The sequence below is a fragment of the Poecilia formosa genome, unplaced genomic scaffold (genome assembly GCF_000485575.1).
Source record: "Poecilia formosa unplaced genomic scaffold, Poecilia_formosa-5.1.2 Scaffold536, whole genome shotgun sequence".
Lineage (NCBI taxonomy): Eukaryota > Metazoa > Chordata > Actinopteri > Cyprinodontiformes > Poeciliidae > Poecilia > Poecilia formosa.
In genome coordinates this window covers 181,289-202,236 of record NW_006800475.1, presented here as the reverse complement: position 1 = coordinate 202,236, position 20,948 = coordinate 181,289, and the positions used below count along the sequence as shown (strand labels likewise).

Genomic DNA, 20,948 nt, shown 5'->3' with positions numbered 1-20,948 from the left:
TGAAATTTGAATCTATCTTTGATTCTTTTGATTTTTTTTTCTGACATGTTTCTGGGCCAACCCATATAATAAAGGTCATGGCCTGGACCGTCTCCTTTGTATGAAGCCTTAACATTACCAATATATCTGTGTAGGATGTACAATTGAGAGATTATAATTGTTTCTTTGTTCACCTTAACTTTAAGTAAATACTCTTGAAATTAAAAACCCAGGGTTTCATAATAACTGAGAAATCTTCTGAAAGGTTCTTTGTCATGTTTGACAATTCTCTGCTTTCCGATGGAAATGATGTAAACACTATTATCCAGTGCTTCAACAGAAAATGCTCATCCATTCTAAATCAAGTGGCATCTATTAAAACAAGCGGTATATTACAGAAAAAGGTAAAAGGCCAGATCGAAACATGTTCTAGATCCATATCAAAAAACAAAAGAAATCCTAAAGTGTTGTTTGACGAAATCACCGCTATTGTGCCTCATGTTTCTGTATCCATTTCTGTTTACTCTGAATCATACGGCAACAAATTTATTTGATTTTTTTGTTGCAAAGATTAGAGAAATGAATGCCATTTTTCCACCCCCCCCAAAGCTATCTTGTTCTTCTAGTAAGGAACTGACTACTTATTCCTGGTACAATTTTACACCTGTGAGATATGCTGACATGGTTGCTGTTGTAGATAAAGTTAAGCCTTCTTCAAGCTTTTCAGGTGTTTTCCCTAACACGCTTTTTTCAGATTCGTTGATACTGTTGGCCGCTGGCTTATAATATGTTTCAATGTTTCCCTTTTGACCAGCATGTTCCCAAGCTATTTAACACATGGAACCAATCCTGAAAATGCTTCAAATTTCAGGCATATTTCCAAATTTCTTTTTATGCCAAAGCTTTTTGAGGAGGATGTTGCTTACCTTCTTACTGCCTTCATAGAGTAAAAATTATATGACCATTTACGATTTGTTTTTTGTGCTAAATGCATTCCACTACAAAAACATACCAGTGATATTTTGACAGGTTTTGGCAAATATAAAGTTCTGGTCTTATTTGACCCTTCCTCAGCTTTTGGGACAAGTCTGTTTCACAGAATCATTCTATTATGAGAAACAGATTGAGGGATGTGGTTGGGAAGTCTGGGTTTGATCGAAAGTGGTTTTCATCTTACATGCCTGTTAGGAGTTTTGGTGTGTCTGCAGGAAGAGCTTGTGGAGTTCCTCGTGGCTCTGTAATATGACCTATTTGTTTTTTTTAAAATGTATTCCTCTGTAAGCCAGGTAACTCAGCAGTTTAGCGATGCTTCTTATTTTTGGCTGATGATATTCAGCTGTACTTCTCATATGAGCTTCACAAACATTGTCTTTTATTAACTGCTTAGTAAACATTAAACAGTAGTTGAGTGACAACAGCTAAAGCCAGACAAAATGTTATATGTGACACTAATCAGCAACTGTGTGATTTGTGATGCTCCCAGGCGTGAGACCCCCCCTCCCCCAACCAACCAAAATTAAAGCTAATCCATTATGAATTACAACCAGAAAACAAATTGATAAAGTGTTATATTTCCAATAAAAAAAAACCCATCATGCTCCATTAAAAAAAAAAAAAAAGAAAGTACTTTGTTCCACCACCAAAAAAGGCAGCAAGAAAATTGTTTTGGAAAGGTCAAGATACAACAAAAAATAGATCAAAAAGAGCAATTTCTTGTAGCTAACCATCATACTTCAGTCTGTGTTGAGGAATAGAATATGATTCTTCAGGCAGACGTGGAAAATGGATGAAAACTTTCCTATTTATTTGCAGCTACTTTTACCATTAAAATATCAGACAGACTATGAGTAAAGATCAACTATGTGTGTTCATTCACACATGTAAGAAAATGAATAATTATTCCAGATTAATGATAAAATAAAGAAGGGTATATGTACACAATTTTAATTTCTTTCCCCTATATCTTTTTTGTTTGTATTTTTTATTTTTTTAACATTGTTTAGAGTTGAAAACATTCATAAAATATTCACAAATCCGCTTTGCTGGAACTTGTGACCCTGTTTTACGTGAACAAGAGAACACATTGCCCAAATAGCACTAGCTGTTAGATGCTCTTCAATAATATATCCAAGCTACAAGCACTCACTTAGCTTTAGTTTCATTCAGAGGATAATAAGAGCTGCTTCCCCACTTTACTCTGAGCTCTTTAGAGACATAGACAAAGGGTACATATTGTTTGAGTTGACAGCCAACAACATAATGTTGAAAAGCATTCTTCTAAGCTGACTCATAGTATAAAAACTTTACACCACATTCAATTATCTGTGGAAATGATGTCTATTCATATATATCCACTTAAGCAATCATTTGAAAATGTACATGATGTTGTACTTGTCATAACCGTGCGATCTTAAAGTTAAAGTGTGTGGAAACTTAACGAGACAATTTTGAGGAAAAACAGTCATCAATCATCTTAATTACATGATATAAATTCAGATTACAACAATATTTGGGGGCGGAGGGGAAGTTTTATTCCCATTGTTTGCTTGCTGTATTTGGCTGAGTGAACTGGAATAGATACACTAATCTTATCTCTGAGCACTGACTTGTTTGCTCAGACATGACTAAAATCTGCGATTAGCTATGGAGCTTGTTGTTTGGGCCATGTTGTGTCATATCTTATTTCAGTCACTCCCAGCCTGGATGCACTTGCGGGGAGCTGAAACTAGGAGGTCTCCTCATGGGCAGCAACAGTTTAAACACAGACTGTAGTTGTCATACCCCTGGTGTCATTTTTAATCAGACCGTGCTGTCATGCTCCATAACAACTGCAGAGACGCTGGCGTGATGGGCAGAGACCTGCTGCAAGAGCGATGACTCAGTGTCCACACAACAGCGCATGAAGATTCTGTTTTAGGATCTGTCGGTGTGGCAGCGATGGTCCAGTGTGCGGTTGGTAGGGGTGGAATCACACTGGGTGGTGGCAGCCTTGTTGGTGTCCTCGGCCAAAGATAAAGTTTGATGATACAGTTACAGTACATAAAGGCTCATCTAAACAAATGCATCTCATTTAAATGGCTAACCTTCTCTGGGGTCATTTATTGAATAGGTCTGCGTATTCACATGTGTGGCTTCTGTGAACAGCTTGTAAGACGAAAACATTAAAAATGAATACACGCTAAGAATATTCCCTTACTGGCATGTGGAACTTAAGAACACGCCAGCTGATATAAAATTAATGACAAGTGTTATCTGTTTGTGTTAGAAATAGTTTATCAGTTTATTATGGATATGCTGGTCCAGGAAGGGCTATTTGTATTGTTTCCAGTAAAACTGATTCAATCTGAATAACCACAACCATCATTAGAGGTATTTATATTTAAGTTTAGCTCCACCAGTGAGTAAACCTATCAGATGATACTGTATAAATCAGATCTTAAACACTGTAGCACATGTTCAGAAAGCAATTTGACTCTCTGCCCTCTAAATGCTATAATTATGTCTGTGGGTGTTGGGAGACAGAATCGCTCTTTACTTTTAATGTGAAATACAGAATTAAAAGACATTTAATTTTGGGGGTTATTGAGTATCAGCCATTATACTTAGCATATGCAATTTGTAAATATAATATAGAATGAGAAATTGTAACATCACTAACCATTTATTCTTCCTAAACGTTTTATTAAAATTTAATTGAAAGTGTTGGGTCAACTGTTGGTCATCATTCATCTTGTGTCACGTCCAGTGGAGAATAATGAGGGTGATAGATCTATGTGGGTGAACATTTCAGCTTAGACAAAGCGGGGAAAGTCTTTGTTGGTGCAAGAGTGTACGAAATGGCAAAAACTAAACAATATCTTTAAATATAGTGGTAGCTATAATGCCGGTTTTGTTTTTTCCTTGCGCTGTCATGACACATTTGTAAAGAATTTCCACAACAGAATGAGACTAATACTGCAAGAAATTTGTTTACATTTTTTTCCTTGTCACCAGGTCTCCAAAAATATACCATAGAAGAAAATGTTTTCATCCTCTTTTTATTTATTTATTTATTCTTATTTTATTTTAAAACCTAAAAATGGAAATAAAATGTTCTATTGTGGATTTTTATTTAAAAAAATGACAAGTTATTTTTCTAAAGAGTTGTGCAACTTTGGCAGCTCTAAGCAAATTTGATTTAACTGGATCATGGGTGGAAATTCCTCTTTGGATGGGAAAGATTGAAAATCCCTAGCCTACATTATTGCATAAAGAGCTTTGTTGGAGGCCTGCACCCTTCAATAGAAACAGTTTTATGTGGTGGTCTGGATAATGTGCCTCAAAGGCAACAAGTTCTCTGAATTCCCAAGACTCTAATCCCACGGAGCAACTGAAGGATGTCCTGGTCAAACAAGATCAAGCCATGAAGCCTCTGCCTCTCAGCTTACCAGACTTAAAACATCTGCTGTTAATATCTCGGTGTCATGTATCATAATAAACCTTCCAGGGGTCATTAGAGTTCATGCCTCAGTGAGTCAGAGTTGGAGACAGGTGGCCACAATGTTATGCCAGATGCGTGTATCTGCTTCGCATAAGTTATTTAAATCAACGCAAACAAAATGCATCCAGGTTCTGTGCTTGGAATTGCAACAGTTTACCTTGTGGGTGTGTGCAAGGACACGCAAACTCAAACAACAATGGCCTACCTTGAATTCTTCCAGGATTTTATACGTTTTCCCTCGGTACTCGCAAAAGTTTTTAACCTCCTTGCATTCGGGGCAGCATCCATTGTGCTCTACTTTCGTGCACTTCGGGTGCAGTTTCGGGCACTCGGGCTGGTCGCACACGGGCCCGTCCTCCGTGCACACGCACGGGCAGTTTGAGTGTCCCGGATAGAAACGCTCCCCGAGCTTGTACACGAACCCGCTGTCGTCCACGCACCCCTTCCCCCTGTAGTCGTCAAAGACGATGTTATCCGCGGCGGTCCGCTCTGCCTCGTCGGCGACGTAATCCTCGGGGTTGCCAACCGTGGCCGGAGACGCGACGCTCAGGGCCAGGAGGGGAAACAGGAGGAGGACGGAGGCGGCCGAGAGGAGAGGGCCCATCCTTCCCCGCGGCGTTAACATCCACATTCAACACGACTGCGTGGATGACATCTCTAAGCTCCGGGTATTCTCTCCGGATCCGACCAGGTCTTTATCATTGCCATCATCGTTATCGCTGCTGTCATCGTGTATCCGAAAGAGATGTTCTGCAGTGGAATAACAAAGAAATTAAATAAATAAATACACAGATAATAATCATGGCATGGGGTGGTGATTTCACTGCTGCTGTTTTGCGCATTCTCACAACCCTGTCTCACCTTGCGATGTACTTTTTTTTTTTTTTCTTGCAACAAGTTTTATCAAAGAGATTATTTTACAAGATGAAAAGCAGTTTTCGTTTCGGTTGTCTGGCAGCGTATACTGTTCAACAGGTTTGTTATAGTGCAGCAGCAGATGTAGGACCAAGAGCAGCAACAGAACAACAGAGGAAAGGGCTTGTGATATTCATTACTGAAGTGGGTGGAGTGTTTTATTTTCCAGATTCTGAAAAGGTCGACCAATTTGAGGTAAAAAAAAAATTGAGAACTTTATATAAAGGACCATAAACAACAGGTAGTTCCGTTTGTCACATTTAAAATGTATTTGCTCGTGTTAGCTTTTTATAGTAAACCAAATCAGTACTGCTGAGCATGCAGCCATACATTTTAAAAACCCACCACCCTCTTTATTTTTTTTATTTTATTTTTTTTTAATAAAGAAGCAGTAAAACTATCCCTGTGCATTTAGAGCTCCGTATTTTACAATGCCAGATGGATTTCAGGGACACCAGTGGCGCACTTTAAACGATAAGGCAAACTCACCGTGGTTAAAAGAAAAATAATAATAATAATCTTGATATCCTCTTTGTGTGAAGCCAAGAAAATCCAGAGCACGGATTGCTGGAACAGATCTCAGATAGTCGCCTTGCCCATTGGAAACTTCACTCTCATCCACGCATTAGATTCACAAGGCTCCCCGAAACACTATTGTTCCCCTCCTTCCTCGTGGGTTATGGGTTTAAAAGCAAGTAGTGATCAGCCTTTTTTTCCTTCGCTCTTTCCAAATGCAAAGACGGTGACATTCACGAAAAAGTAGATCTGTGTCATCATTACCCTCATCCGACTCACCTTTCTGAGACAATATCGCAGTTCACGTCCAATAGCATGCGGCACAGACGCACAGAGCTACAAAAAAATAATGATAAGAAAGGGAAAGAGAAAACTGCTTAAAATCCTCCTTATAGCGTTCCTTGAGAATCCAGAGTATAGTCAGTATATCCAAATGGTGCAGGTTGGTCAGCGGCTGTCGGTCTTGTTGCGCATATATGCGAGCGTACATCCAACGGTTGCATTGTAAAACAAAAATCCACTATGACTTAGACGAAAGATTATGCAAAAAGGGGGGGGAAGCAAAGCACTTCTGGATGAAGGCAGTCATTGGAGGATTTTGCAGTTGAGGTTTGCATTAATCGCCAGTAGGCGAGACTGAGGAGGGAGCGCTCCCGACTTTCAGAACCTTGGAGAGCGACCGTCTCCTGCGTCCTGCTCTGAGCAGAACAGAGCGCCCCCCAGCTCCGCTCCGTCCATCCCCTGTGTCACCCACAGTCACAACACTCACATCTCACAACCACAGAAAAAAACTACCACTACGTTTCTGGGGGATCGCCTTGCAAAACACAAGGACAAAAAAAAAGTCAGATAATAATAATAATAATAATAATAATAATAAAAGTCAGATTTCAACCGGTAGATTGAGCAGGTATAAACTACAGTTTGCGGATGCGTGTTAGTTCACTGTTGCTTCTGTGAACTGGTGCGCCTCGGTGCATGCTTGTCTCATAATGAGGTACTAACTACACTTATGTCTTCGTACACGCACTTGTGTGCATCTCTGCTCCTGTCTTCACACATGACCTGCAGCATGTTCCCCTGAGTCACCCATAATTTGCAGCACATTTTCACGGCGACCTATTTGTATTCTGCCGTGCATCACACAGAGGGGAGTCAGACTTTCTCTGCCCCCACAGCAAAAGAAGAAAAAATACAGTAAGATTCTGCGGCAACGTGGGCTTTGTTTTACAGGAGCTAACCCATAGGGGCCACTGCCTAACTGCGTTCAGCCCAAACACATCACTGAGAGAGAGAGAGAGAGAGAGAGAGAGAGAAAGAGAGAGAGAGAGAGAGCCCAGAGCACCATCAGTTAATTAAATATTCCTATGAGAAATCATGAATATTTAACTACTCCAAATATGTGGCCCAAAACGCCTCACAGGAGGGGAAACCTGCACAGCAAAAAGTATTCTGACTTCATACCGTGCCCAACTAAAGTTTTCACACCTTTTGAACTTTTTCACCTTTTAGCCACGTTACAACCTCAAATTTTAATACTGTATCAGTTTTACTGGGATTTTAAACACAGAAGAGTATAGAAAGTCGTAAGTAGAAAGAAAATTACAAAAAAAGACAAAAAGGAAAACAGAAGGGAACATATGGGTTAACGCTCTTATTTCCATACTGCTAAACAAACAAAAAATATTCTGTAGACCAAATTGTCTAAAGAAGTTTACTTCTATTAATCAGAGAAGAAGACAAGAAGCCCAATGAAACATTTGCTCAGATCAACAGCAGCTAAGATGGGGAAATCTATTAAGAACAACTATTAGACCATTCGAAGAACCTGACCTTTATGAAAGACCAGCAAGAAGAAAAGCATGATTTAAAAACTGATGTCCACATAAAAAATAACATAAAATAAAATAAATTAGCCTGATCTATTTTGCGAAGAAGACTGGGCAAAGAATCACTGTCGATCTGTTGATCTGCAAAGCTAGTAGAGATGTAACCTAAAAGATCCATCTGGCCGTAATGGTGCATATATGTTCAGTCCAAAATGCAGATTGCGATTATCCGATCTTGATTTGTGCTCACTACTTTTCTTTCCAATTAAATACATTGAACCGCGTGTTTGCAACATGACGAAATGTGAACGGAGATCAATGAGAAGACATTGTTACATTCAATTGTCACAGAGTAAATAATAATCAGAAAGACCAAATGAAAATGACAGGAAATCTTAAATTCTAGTTTGGACAGAGGGAAATCAGTTGGATGTCTTAAATATGTAGAACTTCTTGTGTTTAAGTAACTTTCTTCTCATCTGTATTTGAGTCTGAGCTGCAGAAACCCAGTCTACCCCCTGTTAATATTACTTAAGTACATGCCTCATTAGCTTCAGGCTTGGCAATACGCAACATCCAAATAAAACTCTTTCTAAAGAGTGTTGAAATAGCCAACTTCTGTCAGTGCAGCTCTCCATAATATTTCCTAATGATAGGGAAGCAAAAGGCTTGAAAATGATTCATAATATATACTGTCTACGATTGCAATGATTAGATCAAGTAACAGCTTCTGGGCGCTGCACTCAGTCACTCAGGGTGTGAGACGGCGCGGGCGGATCCATTGACAGGGATTGTGCGAGGTTAGTTATCTCTAAAATGTTGGCAGGTCTTTGAAATGCAGATAACGGCAAAGCTGCGATCACAAAAAAATAAATAAATAAATAAAATAAAAAATAAAAAACCTGTGGCAGGTGGGAACTTGTCAAACTCAAGGTAACAAGGGCAAAGTGGATAAGAACTGTGACAGCAGAACCGTTTAACAGGCAAACGCGCATAACAGGCAAAAGGACCATTTGAGGGGCACAATTAACGTTTCCCTTATTCCAAAAGCAGGAAAGGGGAAGGCAATGTTTAATATGATTCTTTTGATTCTATCTTCTGATAATTTTTTTTTAGAATCAATTTATATTTGCCTTCACTAAATGTGTGTGAAGACAGTATATCCCTGACTATATTTAGCCTTTTTCTAATTCAGACTTTTTTTTTTTTTTTTTTTGGAATAGAGATTGGAATTTGGAGTCATGCTAGAGCTATATGGGTCTGAACATAAGTAAAAAAAAAAGTGCAAGCAACACCAAATAATATATTTTTTTGTTCTTTAACAATGTCAAAGGCATCCACTATTATCCAGAATGCAACAATATACTATGCAGTTGTGTAATACACCATGTCCTTAACTATGCAGAGCAATACCTCTTCCCTCCTGTATTCTCAGTACAGAGACATCTTGTGTGTTGACCTGGTTCTAAAGAAAAAAAAGAAAAAAAGGGAACACTTATGGCTTGGGAAGCCTGTCATCTTCTTTCCTCTCACCGCCCTTTTGCAATAGAGCCACCACAAGTGTGTGTATATATATATCATTTATTAAATCTGACATTGCACTTGGGTAAATGTTGGATCCTAATGTGAGATGTGTTGTCTGAGACAGCCGGCCAGCCACTTCAGCACGCCATGGTCCATTAGGCCTTCACTCTGGCTCACGCAAAACATGGAGTGGCTAATACAAAGCATCAGCAGAACCAAGAAATGTACTAAGGCAGCCACTTCTACCAGCACACAACCTATGTTGTAACTGCTGGCTGAGAAGGCGAAAGTCTTGCTGGTGTGACATGGCTTTCCTGTGAGATTTTCTTGAGCGGCATAACAGAGTTGTTTACATCTTGGGCTTATTTAATGTGAAGCAAACGAGTGCCAGCAAACAAGAATAGGTTCCAATTCAATCAGCTAATGGAAAGGCAGCTCTTTACTCTCCCCGCCACCCCCCAACCCCCTACTGCCACCTCCTGCCTGCCACCATCTCAGTTCTCCCAAAGCAACACATTCAGTACACTCTGAGTATGTACCGAGCAGTATAATGGTTTAGCCATTAGGGCCGCATTTAAAGCCCGCCAGCAGGTCCCAGGCATTATATTTGGATGTGGCCATTCATGCTAACTTATTAAGCTGAATACATGGGAGGGAGGAAGCTGAGCGAGAAAGTGTGAGAGCGGAAAACACACAAGTAGGAACTAGCAGCAGGGGAGAAAACCTAAGATAAATCAAGGCTGTTGCGCCTAGCATCTGTATTTTCCCCTTTGCGAAGAAATAAGAGTTGTGCATGAGAACGTCGAGGCTTTTTTTTGATTAAGGTCTCAGTTGGAAATGTAATCCTTAAAAATTTAATGAATTTGACATGTAATATTTCAGTGGGTTTTATGTTTAATGGCTCAAAACTGATGATAGGAGTAAAATTGGACTTTTAAAAATGTAATCCATGGATAGAGCTCCTGCAATCCCCAGACGATTAAACTGAATAACAATACAAATCCACATCTTTCTCTGATCCACGCCTTAGCTCAAAAAGGGTCTTCCGGAGCTCGAGTCGTAAATCAGTGTAGTCACCGTATTATCATGAAAATATTAGCTCACATATCAGCTTCCCCACCTCTCTCACATACCTAAAGTATGCATAATAATAGTATTATTAAATAACTGGCAGTAAGATTTGAATAAGAAGCTGCAGCTGAATTATGTTGTGTCCGAAGTGGTTCAGGAATGTTTAAAACTAATTAGATTTGAGATCCCCAGTTACTTGGGTACTATGTGCTGTGTGAATTGCACGCTATGAGGCTTTCAGGTTGAGTCTGAGAGTGCATCCTCATTGTTTCACTCATCCTCTTTACCCCCGTAGTCCTATAAACCACATCCTATATTACACACCGCACTGATTCAGACACTAAAATAGTCCTACTATGGCAAGGACGAGGAGATTCATTGGCTTTTGGGGATGAGATCGCTCTGTGGCAATGGTGGATTAGGGAGAAAATGCATGTGCTGGTTTCAGTTTGCTGGTGGATTGTGGGTCTCCCTGTGATGCTTATTATCCCAGCTGTGTGTAACAGTGCCCCTGTGGGTGCTGGCATTTTCCACCGAGTTAGAATAAGAGCTCTTTTCTCTTCCCAGAGGGGACCTGTAGAGGCTCTCTGATTCTCTTTCTCCCAAGGCTGACGATGCTTCAGCAGCTTCAGGAAGGCACTCAGCATGGAGACTCTGCCGCTGTGGTTGGTTGCCTTTTAATGACTCTGCTGGTTTAGACATGCAAATAGCACTGAAGTGGAGAGAGGGCCTGAAGGGACACTGCGGTATGTGAATAAAATGCAATATTCCAAGTTTTAAGGCTTTAGTATAGGACTGATTCATGAGGGTGAATGAATGGAATATCTTTATTGAATGCCAACAAAAGTAGTGCTCATCATGAATGGTATCGTACCATAATTATTCCATCAACCTACAAGGGGTAGTCATCACCTTCGTCTCATGCAATATTTTCATGCTCTTAAAGGGGCAGTCCAGAAATTTGAAATAAAATATCATGCTGGTTAATATCAAACTTGCAGTGAAGAACTCTTCATTTAGTTTACATTCATATTAGTCATACCTGAGCAAACATCTAGCTGGAAAGGGTCCAAGATTATTGAAATATTAAAATAACTTCCTTTCTCAGAAATGTCATATCAGTTTATTCAAATGTTATTTTATGAACCTTAAAATAGTTGCCGTGTTTGTCTTACCTACAGGTATGCTGATGATTAATTACATAGGGAATTATTGTTGAAGGTCTTCACCATTATCGATCTTTCTGTGTGAAACATGCACTGAGAACATAACATGAAGCATATCTATCAAAAGAAACACACCAAATACACTGTTTCACTTGCATTTCAAACACCTACTGACTGGAAATAGTTCACATGTTCTTAGTATGTATTTCACACGTCAAAATTGCTCCTACTTTCATTTTTCATATCAATAGTCATTGGTGTCTATTAGAGAATTAGTTGTTTTTAGATCGCAGCTTCAGCCAATCTGAAATATAGCAAATTAAGATGCCAAGAAATGTACAGGGAACAGAAAAGTATCTATCTGCATTTCACTGACATTTCTAGAACTGTTGTTCAATCATGAGCTACCCAAGTAAAAAAACAAAAACAAAACAAAAAAAAAAACACTTAAAATCATTTTACATTTATGTTTAAGCAGCACTTGCGAGGTCTAAACTTTCTAAAGATGGATTCATGCTGAACAGATGCTATTACCTGCAAAAACGCAATTCTGTAGCTGACTCCATTACAATATAAGTACATGTACTTCATATTGTACCTCTGTTTATCAAACTGCAAGACAATTAATCTATATAAAACATTTGAAAAATAAAACTAACATAAAAAGCTACAACACCAAAACAATGACATAAGTTAAGACTGGTTGAAAACAATCTGTAAATCATAAAAAGAAGCCCTGCTGAAGATGCTATTGTAGAATCCAGCTCTGTGGGTTTTTCAGTGTTTCCAGCTGCTCTCAGGTCTGTTGGATTCCTTCAGCAGCCCAGGGCACAAAAGCTAAGAACTGCCTCACCAAAGATTTTAGTTTTGCACTTTAGGAGAACTAACAGCTGTGTGCAAGAGGTCTTCAGAGGCCAAACTCATTCATACCCTGCAAGCATGTTAGACATGCTTTGTACTGGCAGAAAATAGCACAAAGGCATGCCGGTAAAACCACCGCACGAAAAACGAAAAACATGTTTAAAATGTTCTCTGATCAGTTTAACTACGCAGGAGGTTGAGAATGGTTCTTTGGAAAATATATATATATATTTTTTGTTCTTTTTCCACTAAAAGAAAACAAAAAAGAAATAGCAAATAACACATTAAGACAGCAAAATAAAAATTTTTTTTGAAATTTTTAGAATCTATTATAAAAACAGTTGCGATATGTTATTTTAAAAATTATGGTTTCCCAAAATAACATTTCACAAGAACGTTATTCTCTGTTTTTGATGGGGCTTTTAAACAACAGACTGAAAAAAAAACTATCTGGGATACTCTGTTGCAGACCTTGGAGAATGTAATCTTTCCCAGGAAGGAGGACAAAGAGTTGAACAGTAAATATCTAACTATCCCTGCATGACTTGTTATGATTGATGGCATATTTATCTCAGAAAAGGTCAAATGTAAATGTTAAATGGAAACAGTACGCTAAAACTGTACCACACACTGAAAACTGTGCACACTTTTATTTATTATATTCACACAAGATGCCAGTTAATTGGGTGTAGATTTGGTTCTGGTGTTTACCAAACAACAAGGGTTCCTAGTTGCTGTGTTACAGTAATTACTTTCTGCAGGCGTCACATAATTGTGCTCTGAGTCAGTCTTACATTGACAACATGGTTTGAGACAATACCAGCTTCCTCTTTTTCGATGCCTTTCTGAGGAGGCACAAGTCAATGTATGGTGATTCCTGTCTTCCTCAGTTACCCTGATTGCCAGTTCATTCGAGGGGTGTCGGTCATGAGGGTAATTTAGTCACATCTGATCATCATCATTTACCACAGACAAAGAAAGCAAACCACTGAATGATAAGCTTTGTGCAACTGCTTATATTTCTTGTTTTCACAAACAAGTTTACAAAAAGGTCTGAAATGAAAAAAAAGAGATTCTAATTAAGGGCAAAGCATTAATAGCAATTTTCTATAAGATTCAGAATGTGTATGCATAGGAGAGAACTCCAAATCAATGTCAAGTAATTCAAAACTAGGTAAAGTATTGGAACTTTCAGTTGATACATTTTATGTTTGCATTCAGCTATTTGGTGTATTAATGTGTATTGAAAATGTCATTTGTAAAAGTTCTCTTTCAGCATCTTGTACTTACATTTTCTGCTTTCTGCTATGCTTTCTGTTCATTCTTGTTTTGGGGCCTTGTTTTGGTTTCTTGTTTTGTCTTGTACCTTCACCTGTGATTCCTGTAATATTTCTGCTTGTTTCTCTGTGTCCCAGTTTTTTTCTTCTACTGGTTCATTCTCCTCTCTTTTGTCTGTAATTTGCCCCTCACTTGAATTTTTCTTCAGTTTCTTTTGCCCATCCTCATAGTTTTTCTTGTTAGTCTTTCTTTTTTGGGGGTTCCCAAAAGGAATGATAAGTTACAGTTGGGACTGTGCTTTCATTTAATAAATTATTGCTAAATATGGGTTTTTCAAATACTACAGATGCTATTTCAATCTTCCTCTTTGAAATTATACAAACATTTCAAACATTTCACAGACCTGATGTGCAATGCTGATTTTAAAAGTTTAGATGTTAATTCACTGTCAAACATGTTTGATAAATGTTTGTTGTTTGGTTCACTATTTACTAAAATAAATTCCTATTTTGTCACACAATTGACATGGAAATAAATCCTAGTTCCTATGCATTTATCATATTTCTCCCAACATTTCTTGTAATAGATTATTGTTTGTAGATAATAATTTTCTGCAATTGGAAATTACTGTGATGGTTTTGACAATGGGCTACCAACATTTTTTTTTTTTTTTACCCACAATCCAACATTGCCACTCTGCAGTAGTTGCAGATATGTCATATCTCCACGTGTCCATTAGTAGAGCCATAAACATTTCTGGTTGTCCAGGACTGAAACTAATACAGCAATTAAAGATTGCGCCAAAGTTTCTGTAGAGCCTGACAGCATGCTGGGTCCTTTGACTTTTCAAGTTGTCATAGAAACTTCCTGGTAATATTCATTGTTCACACCCTGAAATAGCTGCCCACCTGTGTTTTAGATCTCTGTAACGTAGAGCCTTTGTGTAACTGTTGTCTGTTGCATCATTTAAAGGGAAAGGTCACGAGGCTCTAATTAGTACTATTTTATGAGTTGGTGCATGTCTTCTGGTTCCTGCTGGACCTGTGTTTCCACTCATACCACAGGGTTTTTTCTAACCTTTGCAGTGATCAAAGGCTAAGACCGCTCCATTGCTGCAGGGCGTTTTTACGCTGTGGCCTGAACTGAATTCTTATTGTATTATTTTTTGGGGGGGGCCTCTATTCTTGGTCCTTCATCTTTTTTATGAACTTAGATGATGTTGCACTATTTTTAACAGCATTATTGTACTGTTTGGTCCCTGAAAGCCCACATGCATTGTGGGGAAGATCATATTTATGCACTACATATTAAATATAAATATAAAATAAATCATTGATGATTGACATCTAACCTAATCCCCTAAACTGAACTGATATTACAGTAACGACATTTTTACACATTTTTGCATACTTTACAAATTGCAGGCACCCCCAAGTGACTGTCACAGGATATTCAAGGATTCCTAAAACATGCACGAATGAGTCAAAGCAACACTCTGGGTATGTATTTGATGAGGGAATAACATTTATAACATTACAAAAAGGTCCAAAAAGTTGATTTTAAATAATATCTGCAGTGGTCCCCTCTCTGTTGGAGTTAAGTAATCTTGGTCTATTCAGGTTTGTTTGATTTTTTTTTTTGTGTTTTTCCCATGTTTGTTTTTCTACATATTCTAGTGTTTTGGTTTGTTGTGTTCCCCTGTGGTTACTCAGTACTGTTAGTGCCTTGGGTTTTTGTATTCTCCCATAGCTGTTGCTTATCTGTGCCTTTACTCCGCAGTATAGCATTCTGCAATTATACTCCGTGGTTTAATCACTTCTTTGTCAGATCATCTGTTGCTGTCACCTCTGAAAGCCTAATCCCTGGAGTTCTACTTATCATTAAAAGGAGTCTTCCTCTTTCGTCTGCGTTCTTCCTCTCTCCATTTGGATTTCCAACCACACAAAAATATACACAAAGATCACATGTGGAGGTTCCTCAAAACTCCTCTCTCTGTATCACTTTTATTCCGTATCGCTCAGTTTACCCAGTGATAAACATTTTAAGGTTTAAAGTTTAAAGATTTCTTTGCACCCAGAGGTAGATTTCCGTTGTGTCTTTTTCTTTTTGCAGCAGAATTAATATCCACCAAAGTTCTGCACAATGTTACAGATGCAGACAGGTGGTTTAAGAAAATTACCAAAAGGAAAGATTTACTGTACACGGCCCCCCTGAAACCTCCCGCTTTCTGGCGCTCACAGACTTATTCTCAAGGGATCTCACCACAGGGGATTTTTTTTTTCGCCTCTCCCTGTCATTTTCATTACATACTTCGTCATCAGCTTTCTTTCTTCCATCTATCACTGATTCCAAGAGATGTCGTAGTGGGAATAGTAACCCACTGAGGGGCTGGCATCAGTGATGCAGATGGCAGAGTGTTGATTGGTGCGCTACACTAATAGGACCAGGTGTTTCACTGACAGAAACATGCATTTATAAAAGAATTGTGGATGAAATGCAAACTCATTTAACCAAGTATGTGAAAGGTGCAGCAGGCCTAACATCTGGTGTGCTTTTAATATTCATGCCCTTCTAGATTTTGTATAGTACTTTTATCAAGATAAACATACAGAGTGTTTCAGTTGTTGACTAATTGGCTGGTAAGAACAAATACCCAAAAGCAGTGACAAATAAATCATTATCCTGAAAGTCAAACTCTGTGTTCAGAACAATGAGGGTAATTGTTTTAAAATCTCAATAATTGCTACATGTTTGCACAATCATGTAATGCTTAATTTGGATGCCTTTCGTAGAACATTTGCCAAATAGTTTGTCCCTTTCATCCACAATTTCTCATTAATTCTGTTATTTCACTCATTATAATTACACAGATGTGTGTGTGTGTGTGAATGTGTAGGTGTGTGTGCACGTGTGTGTGTGTGTGTGTGTGATTTTTTTCAGTGTACAACAAATAACATTTACATGGCATTAACCTAGGAAGGTGAATCTGCAGGAAAGGTATCTCCTATTTAAAGTTTTTTTGTCACTGTGATCCACAGTAAATGGCAGAATAGGGCAAATGAAAAGCGAGGTTTAAAACTGATAAAGGATTCTAAAATCTTTTTGTTGTTGGTTTGTATTTCAGACCATCTAGCTTATCTGACTGAATGTATTTGAAATGAAGAGTTTTACTATTCAGTAGAACTTCCAGAGAAGTACAGTGGTCAGTATTCTGAATAAGTTTTTTACCCTCAGATCAAAGATAAAGGTCTAAATGGAAGTTATACTGCAAGATTTTAACAGTGTCCACTGAAGCACATTGTGACCTTTATGGCTGTAAAATGGTTAGTTTCTTGGGGAAAACTTCAATATAGATTGTGTTCTAATACTACCAATCTGACAGTTTGATTTTCCTATTGGGGTTTTTCAAGTTGACGGTGATTAACAGTTAATGCTTCTGCAAAGACCTCAGGGGAGAGTTACAGTGTATCATGATGATTTATTCAGTGACTATATGAGTCACTAACCTCTTGACATTTGCTACTAAAATGAAGAGCAGTACATAATCCTTCAACATGCATTTACCCGAGCATGAGTCAGAAGGCACAAGTTGAGTGTGTGGTCTTCATACAAATAAGACACCATCTTGAAGATAGACTGATATCGGTTTGTACTGTTTATATATTTCCAAAAAGTACATGATTGCTTGGGGATTACCTGACATGGATGTGCTTGTAAAATATCAGGTTAAAAAATTGAAAAAAAATAAATAAATCTGTCGAAACAAATATCAAATTGTATTTGTCTAACCATCATAATGACACAGTACACCGTTTTTTTTTGTTTTTTTACTTTTTATGCTGCAAGGTCATAAGAGTAACAAAATTCGATTTAATTTTGGAGTAGACATCTGCCCTAATTTGCATCACCATTATTTTCCAAATTAATTCTTCATGCCTACTTTGCATTCCAGTGGTCTTGTGTTTGTTCTTAATAAATTAATGTGGAATCGTTAAAAAGCCGCTAACATGAGGTCTGCTTGTGAACAGGGCCGGTCAAATGTTTTGAAGACGGTTTTAAATGATTATCAGTGTTCAGAAACAGGCTGTTTAAGTATTAACAGTGTTTTTTACCCAAAAGTTAAGAATGTTTTCAGCGCCCCTTCATCACGAGAGTAATGGAAAGAAATGAATTATGCATCATTAAAATAAACGTATTGTTTAAAAAAAAAAAAACAAAACATTATAAGCTGTCCTTCCATCAAGCACTTTCATACTGTTACAAAATATTGAATCAAAGCTATTAAAAATATCTTAGTTTTGAAGGGAAAAGTTGTAAAACAGCATTTATATTTTGTGCAAAAACTGAATGCCCCAAAATTTGGAATGCTGATGTGGTAGCACACCAAGGTAATTAAATTAAGCTAATTTATTACCGCAGCTTAGTTTAGAACTTTTTGCTGCATGCTAATTTCCATCTTATAAACTCATAATTATAACTTTTAAAATAAGATTTCTGCTTTACAGCTGCCTTGCTAGAATCGTTGTCAAAGACGTCGACACAACCTTTTGTAATTTCTGCTGGAGCTTTTGAATTTATATTTGTTGCCATTTTTATTCTTCGGACTAAAACAAGGTGTTGATGTCAGATGATAGTTTATCTAAAATGCAAAAACTTGTATTGGATATTTTTGTATTATGTCCTGTGGTATTATTTTACATGTCCTGTTTTTTTGTCAGGTACTTCACTGAAAACCATTTTTAGCTATTAGCACCGGCCATGTAATTTAATATGTGCTATATTTTTTGATTTTACATATTCTAAATAAACATAGACTGGAAAAAAAAATAGCACCTCATCCTAAGCTTTTTGTCAAAAAAAAGCCCTATTTTGTTGATCACGCTTGATTTGTAAAAGCAACAAAAAGGTTGAAACATTCTTCATTGGACACTGTATAATGATTTTATATTTTCCTGATTCAGCCACTTGATGTGAATAATCACAAAATGAATAGAAGCCCAATCCCCAAGTGAGCCATCTTATTCTTAGGCAGTAAAGCTTTCCCATAATTCTTCTGTTACAGGTTGAAATAAGATCAGACCCAAACAAATGTGGTTTGCCAGAGGTTAATCTACGCTGGACTAATTGAGCCCACAACATAATAAAAGCCCCAAACGTGTCAATGCAACAAGAAATGTGCCGGGATTTGCTTCTTTTTTCCCCTTCTGCATAGTTTCCTCATGAGATCCTGATTTGTTTATTGTTTCTCTATAATCTTAACAGTCTTTGTTAGAACACCCTTTTTCCTAAATTGAACTCGGGTCTATGAGTTATACACCTGTCATGACCAGGCCAGTCCTGATGGACAGGAAACTCAGTCATTGATTTCATTGGATGAGGCGATAACTTAAACTGTTCACTGAAGGCAAGCTCAGACAGGCCAAACATGTTTTGGTTTTAGTTGAATATTTATTTGTGGGTGATGCTCAAAAAAGACACAGTTGCAGCTAAATGCCACATCTAGTGTTAAATATATCATCCCTATAAAGACGAATCCTGCTTGAAAACAAAAAAAAAGAAACATATTATGACCTTCTGTGAACTGGTGCACTGGTAAAGTGAGATTTATTGTCATATTTATTGTTGGTTAATAGAAGTTTATGGTCATGTTCAAAATCTAGAAATTTATTCCGTACCAAATGAATTAGGAAAGGCTCTCTGCAGTGCTTTGAGGTAACTCCATTAGCTTCAGAGGTTCAGTCTATATTTGTGAAGGGAAGACAGGGCTGGGAAAGTGACTTAGCTTGTTAGAGCAGCTGCCTACCTCTCTGGTGCATTTACATGCATAATACATCCTTGGCCCATCTTTCATTCCCTTGTCTAAATAGGAAGCTTGGCCTCATGACACACAGAGCAGCATGGGAACAGGCTGAGCTGGCAGGCCTTGGCAGTGGACACCTTGGATCCATCTAATATATGCCTGAACTCTGCTCCTGTCAACTTTGCTAAGCCTCTCAGGTAGGGGATGAAATATATCAAGAGGCTGACGTTCAATAATTTAAACATACAGTGCATTAAATAGAGAATATACAACATTAAAACCTGTTTTCTGCATTACTCTATGTTGAATAAAAATGATTTGTGTTCAATAAGGAGTTATGGTTTAATAATGCTGATCATTTAACAGTTTGCTGCAACAGTAACCATGGTTATCGTTATAATACAAGACAAACCGGAATAAGTATTGGAATAAGATCTGAAACTGTCAGCGAAGTAAAAGATAGTAGACCAGGAGCCAAGATATCCACTTATGAAATAACTCAGCCTAAGCATAGAGCTATTAAGGAAGCACTGCCCTTAATTAGATGAAGACATAAACTCTTTAGATGAGTCGATAAGAAGCAGGCAACTAATGCGATCTCCAGCAGATTGAAAAGCATTTAAGGCAAAGTGCCGTTGACTGCTCAAATGGGATTGAAGCCACTGCTTCGTACCATCAGCATTTAGCGGTTCTATCCCCGGCACTGTGGCTGACACAAGAAAAAAATTACTGACCCACAGAAAAAAAAAAAAAAAAAAGTTTATTGATGGGAAAAGGTGGCCTTTCGGTAAATGGGTTTATTCTTTGATCAGTACCACTGAGAAATACAGCAAACAACACATCGCATCTTGTGGTATAATCTTTGACACTTAATTCCAGTTATGTTAACTAAAGCCACTTCAACCGGTTCTGCCCCAAAGCGCCACGGCCAAATTCATCTCCAAAGCAGATCCTGCGCGGCTCTGTGTGACTCTTCTCCATTTTTCCTTCTCACTTCAGGAGTAGCACAAGCCACGTCAAGCCATGTTTTGCGCAGAAATGATTTGGTTGACGGCAGACTGCATTCGTTGATTGGTGTTTTATGAAGTAGAGTGAAAAGGTGAAGCTGTCTGCCTGTCCACTCACAATCCACTTTATTCTAAACACCTGTTTTATTACTTATTAATGTAATGACTTAACCAATATCACAGCAGGAACTGGATCCACTGGACATCTTTATGTGATCAAGACTATTTCCTAACATTCATTCATAGTACCAGAATGGAGATGAAGGAAGATTTATGTTGCACTGAGCTTGCTTTACTGCAGTTGTTGGTTCCACATTTACTTATCTACTGGGCTTTTCAAATAGCTACTCAAGTTTACAGGACATGATCAGAAAGATATATGATAAACAGCATTTGTGTTGCAGAAAAACATCCTGCTGATGTCAGAGGTCAAATGAGAAAGGACAGACGGAAATCTCTGAACGCACAACACATAAAACACGAAAGCAAATGGACTACAGTCAATGGAGACCAAACCAGCAT

At 38.0% G+C, this 20,948-nt stretch overlaps 1 protein-coding gene across 2 annotated transcripts in view; it reads right to left on the bottom strand.

The window, feature by feature from the left end:
• Nucleotides 1-7,059, bottom strand: part of vwc2l (von Willebrand factor C domain containing 2 like) — a 30,270-nt gene extending 23,211 nt beyond the window's left edge. The window contains exons 1-2 of one of the 2 annotated variants that reach the window (XM_007540374.2): nucleotides 5,864-7,059; nucleotides 4,665-5,209 (exon numbers count right to left, since the gene is read on the bottom strand). In XM_007540374.2, the coding sequence (XP_007540436.1) occupies nucleotides 4,665-5,090 (426 nt within the window). In that variant the 5' untranslated portion in view covers nucleotides 5,091-5,209; nucleotides 5,864-7,059. The remainder of the gene's footprint in view (nucleotides 1-4,664; nucleotides 5,210-5,863) is intronic. The other variant, XM_016664980.1, reaches the window with a different exon arrangement.
• Nucleotides 7,060-20,948: the final 13,889 nt, after the last annotated feature.